Raw genomic sequence first — 8,307 nt, forward strand, 5'->3', positions numbered from 1 at the left:
ACGCCGAGTAGATCCCATCATTCGCATGTTTCCAAATGATATCATCTTCGGCTTGCCCATCAAGGTGGAAGTCATGGACAAGCATCCAGAGAGTGAAGAATTTGTGGGGATTGATTTTGAAAATCCAAGCATTTCCCTTGAGAGCCTCTCGTACCTTCCAATATTTTCTCCTTGAGGCCTCGAAGATTAACGATGCAATATCCTTGGGCTTCCGCGCAAGCAGCCAAGGAGAGTCCCAGAACGGCGTCTTATCACCGTCACCTTGCACTGACGACCTGGAGTTTTTCTACGCCTCTATAACTTGTTATTATGGGTGAAATGCCCATGTGCCAAACAATCCCTATTCAATCGATGGCTAGAATTTAATACTCGCCTTATCTCCAACTGTTGCTATAGGCAAGTTGGATATGCAGGATATCCATTAATTAGAACCTCGCAATCCATTCAGAAGAGATTCACTGCCCTTTTTTAGAGGCAAATTAGAACAGAGGGATACCCAGCTACGAACGTTCTTTGGCAAGCTACATATGTCTCGGTATATATAGTCCGCCATGTTTTGGTGTTTGGGCGAGCATCTTTGCGTGGCCGCCGGCGCAACGAACTCGTACGTCCGTCGGCGTCGACTCCGGCGCGGCGCCTTTATAAAAAGCGGCAGATCCATCGCCGCGCGCAACGAACCCGCGGCCAGCTAGCTTGCTTCGCCTTAAACTATTCTGCCGTAACAAACAGCAGGGCAGCGGGAGCAAGAGCAGCTGCCTTCGATCACGTACATATATAGAAGCCATGCAGCTGTGCGGCTGCTAGCTTGTGTTGCTCCATCGGATCCGGCATATCGACGACGTGCTCTGGATATATAGCTAGGCGACGGCGCCGATGGCGGCGGTTCTGATCCTCCTGCTCGCCGCCGCGGTGGGCGTGGCTGCGCCGGTGGCGCCGTCGCCGGCGGCACGCGGCGCTGGCGTTACGCTGCATGTAGAGCATCACCAGGTACGTACGCGCTGTGGCAGCCATTCCTTTTAACTACTCTTCTTCTTCGTGCTGCATATAATGGCGTCGGTCGATCTTGGTGTCTCTTACATACGTTTTCGCGTGCTGCTCCAATCAATTGATTGTTGTATTTCTCAAGTACTAACCGGCGTACGTTATGTTTTCCAGTATCGCCGCGCGCGTTATAGAATTGTCGAGATAGCTTTCCGGGTCAAACAATTGTTAAGCCTTGGCATGGACATTTTGGTTTGGTTTTGTTTAATATTATGTACGCGTACGTGCGTGCATGCATATGCATGGTGATGGTGTGGTGCAGGTTGTGGTGGACAACGGCGTGGTGCAGGTAACGGTGTCGAAGCCGCAAGGCCAGATCACCGGCGTCCGCTACGCCGGCGAGCGCAACCTCCTCCACTTCACCAGCGACGAAAACTCTGGCGGGTAATTAACCATGCATGTGTATATTCGGTTCTCTTATACCTGTATATATATATATATATATATATATATATATATATATATATATATATATATATATATATATATATATATATATATATATATATATATATGTTTCTGATCAGTTGATCGTCATATCTGTATGTATGCAGGTACTGGGACGTGGTTTGGAACTTTCCAGGGTCCGGTCATCCAAGAGGCATGATCGACATGTACGTACAATCTCACTGCAACTGACGTGTATTATACTAGTATGTCTTAACAACACTATACAATTGATGCTGTCGGTACATGCTTTTTATCTCTTCCGTGTTAATCTTTGCCTGTGCTTTGCATGTAATTATTTCCGTTAATCTTTAGGCTAGTCTTAGTTTAACTTGCCAAACTCAAGAGTATCATATACAGCCGACTATTCTGCGTAGCCTAACCGTAATCGTACGGTTCAACCTCAACCACAATAAGCAATCCTACTTTAGGATGGATTAAGTTTTTGCAAATGCAAATACCTAGCCAAAATGTTTTCTTTTCCATTGCGAAATTTTTTGCGTCTGAGAGCACATACACAAACCGTACCATGGGATGTCATAAAACCGCAGTTATAAATAAAAGACTAACAAGCATAGAGCCAAAGATTTGCAGCCATATTTGCCAGTTCTTTTTCAAGTGCTTACTCTGTCCTGTGCCGCACAGCTCAATAAATAGTTAGTGTGCTTACTTTGTCCTGTGCCACCATATTTCATTAAACAAAATAAAAAACAACCCACTAAATCAGCAGTACATATAGCAGCTAGCTACTTTGATTTGAAGCCACTTTACCTGATCGACCGTACCTGCATGCTAGCCGGTAATAAGGTCAGTTGATTTGGTTGAAACCAACATGGTTGATAGCATGCCATGAACAAATCTGAACGGTTGCACCGAAAGGGTGCGTGGTAGCTAGTGGTGTTATTTAACAACAAGACTGTGAACTGTAAAGTGTTGCTCCTTCAGTACAATCTGGAAAAGTAAAAATCAGTTATTGCTGAATGAACAGAGCATGCACGTACACATGTTCTGATATCTCTGAAAGAGAATCGAAAGAAGGAAAAATAGTTGCTCAACCAAATTTAGCCGTGCGTCTTTGAATTCGCGCAGGCTGGACAGCACAGATTTCCGGGTCGTATCGGCCAGCGAAGAGCAAGTGGAGCTCTCCTTCAGGAGCACCTACGACCCATCACGCCTCAACAGCGTCCGGCTCACCGTCGACAAGAGGTGCGCCGTCGAACCTCCATCTTCTACTCTGACAGGCGCATGCATGCAGCGAACCAATTGATTAACATGTGTTGTTGATGATCAGGCTGGTGATGCTGAGAGGCAGCTCCGGGTTCTACTGCTACGCCGTCCTGGAGCACGCCGGCAGCTGGCCGGCCCTCAACATCACGGAGGCCCGGCTCGCCTTCAAGCTCAACACGGCGAGGTTCACCTACATGGCGGTCTCGGACGAGATCCAGAGGTACATGCCGCGGGCGGCGGACCGGGACGCGCCCCGCGGCATGCCCCTGGCCTACAAGGAGGCCGTGCTCCTCCTCAACCCCGCCGAGCCGCAGTTCAAGGGCGAGGTGGACGACAAGTACCAGTACTCGCTCGACAACAAAGACAACGCGGTTCACGGCTGGATCGCCGGCGCTCCCGGCCCGGCCGTGGGGTTCTGGGTCGTCACCCCCAGCAACGAGTTCAAGACCGGCGGCCCGCTCAAGCGCGAGCTCACCTCCCACGTCGGCCCCACCTCCCTCACCGTAAGCGCACGCAGCCGGCGGCCAATCTTTCCTGTGAAATGAAATTCCCGCGTTACACTGTCGTCGATCTGATTTGCAGATGTTTATGGGAACACATTACGTCGGGAACGACATCGTCGCCAAGATCAAGGAGGGCGAGCACTGGAAGAAGGTCATGGGCCCGGTGTTCATCTACCTCAACTCCAACCCCGAGAGGGGGAACTTCCACACGCTGTGGGAGGACGCCAAGGCGCAGGCCGAGGCCGAGGCCAGCAAATGGCCCTACACCTTCCCGGAGTCGCCTGATTTCCACAAGGCCGGCCAGAGGGGCTCTGTCACCGGCCGATTGCTGGTCAGGGACAGGTTCGTGAGCGGCAAGGACATGCCCGCCCGCCGTGCCTACGTCGGCCTCGCCGCGCCGGGGCAGCCGGGCTCCTGGGCGATAGAGAGCAAGGTACACACCCAAAGTCACTTCCAGAATTTTATTTCTCAAGTGCCGTTTGCGACGTCTGACTTTGCGTTGCATGCAGGGTTACCAGTTCTGGACGAGGGCGTCGGCGACATGCGGCAGCTTCGCCATCGGCAACGTCCGGGCAGGGGTGTACAACCTCTACGCCTGGGTGCCCGGGACCCTCGGCGACTATATGCACACGGCTGCCGTGACGGTGGATGCCGGCGGCGCCGTTGCCCTCGGCGACCTCGTGTTCGAGCCGCCGCGGTCGGGGCCGACGCTGTGGGAGATCGGCGTGCCTGACCGGAGCGCCGCCGAGTTCTTCGTTCCTGAGCCCAACCCCAAGTACGTCAACAAGCTCTTCCTCAGCAAGGACAAGTACAGGCAGTACGGGCTGTGGGACAGGTACGCTGAGCTGTACCCCGCCGGCGACCCCGTCTTCACCGTCGGCGAGAGCCACTACTCCAAGGACTGGTTCTTCGCGCACGTCACGAGGTAGTATAGTAGACGGAAAACGAACTCTCAAATCTTATAATGCTCTAAAAAAAAGAGACACAGCACAGGTAAAAGAAAAAAAAAACTGACTTGCTTTCACCGTGCAGGAAGATGAGCAACGGCTCCGACGCGCCGACGACGCGACGGATCCGGTTCGGCCTGTCCCGCGTCGTTGCCGACGGCACCTACACGCTGCGGGTGGCGCTCGCGGCGGCCCACATGTCGAGGCTGCAGCTGCGGGTGAACGGGGCGCCGGTGACGAGGAGGGGATCGTCGGCCGACGCCGGAGTGTTCGTGACGCCGGACTTCGGCGACGGCAACGCGATCGCGAGGCACAGCGACCACGGCACGTGGTGGAGCTTCGAGTTCGGGATCAATGGGTACCTGCTCATGGAAGGGGAGAACACCATCAGCATCACGCAGGTCAGGGCCTTGAGCGAGTTCATGGGGGTCATGTACGACTACATCCGGCTGGAAGGGCCTCCCGGTTCTTGGCGAGATCCCACACAACTTCCGTGAATGAGTTTAGAAGGTTGTGCCATATGTTTTTGCAATTTTGTACACAAGTTGTAGAACGTAGGTAGTTCAGCGAGGAGTGCATTTTGACCCCCGAGCTCACCATCATGCCGCCGGGTAAACATTAAACTGGAAAGTACGTAAAAGAGTAGAAAATCAGAAATATCTGGATATTTTGGCAACAAGCATGTTTGAGTGCTATATCTGTGTTCAAATTTTTGCGAAGAATTTGTGGATTGTTGTGGCCTGAAAAAAAAAACAGCGCTCACTCAATAAGTTTTTTTCTTCATAATAAAAAGGGTCAAGCCCCCCCCCCCCCCCCCCCCCCCCCACAAACAAAAAGGGTCGAAAGCAAATGCTAACCAACTACCATACCCACAGTCAAAATGTTAAAAAGAAAAGAAAAGCTACTCGCTCGGTTCCAAAATAATTAAAGTTCTAGAATTTTTCTAAGTCAAACTTTAAAGTCTATAGAAATATACACAAAAATTTATGCTATCAATATATACAATATGAAAAATTCATTTCATAATGAATCTAATGAAGTAAATTTGGTTTTGTAGATGTTGACCAAGTTTTGTATAGACTTGGCCAGACCAAGTTTTGTTATAGACTTGGCCAGTACATCTATTCTTTTTAGATATTTTCTATTAGTTAGTATAAATATTTACAAGCTACAAGGGAACAACTAGGAAACATTGGAGATGTGATTAGAAGTTGCAGGTCCTTTTTGAATCTGATTTTCCAGTAGGTAGTGTTTGGTGTGATATGCCTGAATTTTTAATCATTTCGCCGCATCCATATATTGTGGCATGTTGTGATGATAACATCAATAGCAATTGAAGGGGGGCAATACCTGACTAGTCAAGGTGAGTTCATCATAAACTGATATACATCTCTGCCTATTGGGTAGGATTGCGTGCCGACATTCTAGGGAGAAGTTGCAGTCCCCAAAATAGGTGCATAGGAGTTTCCAGGTTTCCAGCAGGACATAGGACACATGTGTATTCAGGGATGACAAAGCATTGGTGCAACAACAAACTTCTAGTGTTCAACCTATGATGTAACATGAACCAACAAAAAAAATTATGCTTCAATCTGCTTACTGCTTTCCACGACCATTCAAAAAGAAATGAGATTCTTGTCCTATGATCAGGTGCTCGTACATATGCATAGGTCAGAAAACACCTCTGCCCCATGAGTAGGTCCATATATCAGGGGTGTCCAAGAGGGTGTTGTTGTTAGTAGAATTCTGCAACAATAGAAATTGCTGGTATGCTTGGATAGGTAATGGTCTGTGGAAGTGAGAGGCCACATCTTCAGAGTTTAGGAAAGCACTGTTTGTTATATCCTGATGGATGCCAAAAGGGAATAGTTCAGGAAATTTGTTTGCCAAAGATGTAGATGAGGGCCTTGACCAGTTGTCCATCTAGAACATAGTTGAGGAGCCTTGTCCTACAATACTAGATGCCACCTGTTTGAAACTTGGCAAAAGCTTCAGAATGGATTTCCACCAGAGTGAACCTAGCAAAGATTCAAAAGGCAGGCTAGTGGAATAGTATGTTTCCCATATGAGTTTAACCTGGGTTAAATCAACATGGTTGAAGAATTTGTGGAGGTTTTTGATCAACAAGGCTTTATTGTGGGTGGCAACATCAAGGATACCAAGATCTCCTTGCAATTCTGGCTTACAGGCTTTATCCCAGGCAATTAAGGCAGTTCCCTTATCATCCATTCCAAATTTTCTCGAGAAGTGCTTTATGTATCTGTTGATTTGATCTATCATAGCAACAGGAAATGCAAAAGAACACATGAAGAAAGTTAGCAGTGAGGAGAAAACTGATTTAATAAGGACCAATCTTTCATCATAGGAGAGGAAAGTTAAACAATGTCCTTTCAATCCTAAGAAGGATGGGATTAAAGTCTTCAATTCTTGGCATGCTGGTGTCGAGGGGGAGCCCGAGGTATGTGTAAGGAAAACTTTGAATTTGGCATCCCATACTGGTAGCAAGTGTCACAATTTTTCTCTTGGGGGACATTTATTGGCACCATCACAGATTTTCATAGTTGATATGCAGTCTAGTGAAGGCATCAAAGTGTTGAAGATGGTTTTCAATGTGTGAGAGCTGAGGTGAGTCTGGAGGCATGACAAGAATTGTATCATCAGCATACTGTATGATAGGGAAGTGAGGGCAGGAGTTGACTAGAATAGGTGTAGATATGAGGTTGTTGTGCATGGCTTCACTAAAAGTTGTCTGAAGTAGATCAGCAGGCAGGGAAAAAAATCAGAGGAGAGACAGGATCACCCTACCTCACTCCCCTTTTGCAAAGAAACTGCTTGTCTGGCACCCCATTGAGCAGCACATAGGAGAACCCAGAACTAAAGATCATTCTCATCCAGTTGAGCCATCTACCTCCAAAGCTCTTAGTCTTTAGAATATCTAGGATTGTGGAATGATCAGTCAAGTAAAAGGCTTTGGCAAAGTCCAATTTGAGCACAATGATGTCCTTCTTAGACTTGTGACACTGATACAAATATTCAAAGGTCCAATCCAGACATTCTTGGAAAGATCTGTCTTTTAGAAACCCATACTGGTTGATATGGACAAGCTTGAGAATAATTTTTTGAAGCCTCTTGGAAAGATCTGTCATTTGGTGTCGAAGGAGTGTCTTTTTTGGGAATCAAGGTGATGAAGGAGGAGTTAATGCTTTGTAGGTTATGTTGCCATGATAGAAATCCTGTATGGGTCAGTATAGGTTCATTGTTGCATCTCGATTGGTGCCTTGAGATATCAGGAGTTGTGACAGTACCTACTTTCAATGTTGTTTTTTTGTATCCATATGTTTTATGTAAATTCTGAGTTGGTCTACATGGTAGCATAATTGCAGTTCCCTTTGAAAATGACGTGTACAACTCTGACATGTGCTACTTCCACGTTGCAACTTATGAAGAGTATCACGGTGATGGCGTTGGCTGCATTATCAGTGGTTGTTCACTAGAGGAAGATATACAAGAGACCTTGATCGAAGGTGTACTTCAAGATTTTATTAGTTTTTTAGTTGCTGCCAGAACTAGGATATTACAAATGCATTATGTTAACTTCTTGGAGATATAATCATTAAACCATTCCATGATGCAAAGTAATATGAAAAGGTTGCTTATCACATGTGGCTAGTTTAGAATTCTTTTAAGGACATATGAAGGTAGGGTACATTTATATCCTTAGTGAATTGTTTTTAAATAAGAATGTATTAGTTTATATCAGTGTTATGACAAGGCTGAATCATTTTTCTGCAGGAATGACCAGGGACACCGATTCATGTTTTGGTCTCAAACACGAATCAGAAATGAGTGTAAGTATGGGAAATACACTTTGGTTCCTGGTTGTATATGCACCCTATATGGGGATTTTTAAAAATATTTTAATAAAAAGTCAAAATAGGTAAGAACTATTTCGACAAAACACTTGACTCACTTTTGCTTTGATATATAAATCTCGACGAAAAAAAAACAAAAGTTGACCTCACAGCAAAAAAGACAAAATTTATTTGCTATTATAGGTCACTATTCACACTATTTTAGCCAAAAATTTGTCTTTTTTGAAAAGAAGTCCAAAGGATATTTTTTTGGGGGGATTTTATTTCTCA

The 8,307-nt window shown here is 46.5% G+C and overlaps 1 protein-coding gene across 1 annotated transcript; it reads left to right on the forward strand.

Moving 5' to 3' along the window:
* The first annotated feature begins 489 nt into the window (after positions 1-489).
* On the forward strand, positions 490-4,862 carry LOC109773154 (uncharacterized). The gene is made up of 8 exons (XM_020331850.3): positions 490-987; positions 1,304-1,425; positions 1,596-1,655; positions 2,578-2,694; positions 2,780-3,218; positions 3,298-3,651; positions 3,728-4,143; positions 4,251-4,862. The coding sequence occupies exons 1-8, from the start codon at positions 874-876 to the stop codon at positions 4,660-4,662; spliced, it is 2,034 nt and encodes a 677-aa protein (XP_020187439.1). The 5' UTR covers positions 490-873; the 3' UTR covers positions 4,663-4,862.
* Positions 4,863-8,307: the final 3,445 nt, after the last annotated feature.

This window comes from Aegilops tauschii, chromosome 4 (assembly GCF_002575655.3).
Source record: "Aegilops tauschii subsp. strangulata cultivar AL8/78 chromosome 4, Aet v6.0, whole genome shotgun sequence".
Lineage (NCBI taxonomy): Eukaryota > Viridiplantae > Streptophyta > Magnoliopsida > Poales > Poaceae > Aegilops > Aegilops tauschii.

Coding starts and splice junctions, on each gene's coding strand:
- LOC109773154 (XM_020331850.3), top strand. CDS start 874: ATGGCGGCGGTTCTGATCCTCCTGCTCGCCGCCGCGGTGGGCGTGGCT. Junction 1,426..1,595: donor AGCGACGAAAACTCTGGCGG/GTAATTAACCAT, acceptor GTATGTATGCAG/GTACTGGGACGTGGTTTGGA. Junction 3,219..3,297: donor TCGGCCCCACCTCCCTCACC/GTAAGCGCACGC, acceptor TCTGATTTGCAG/ATGTTTATGGGAACACATTA.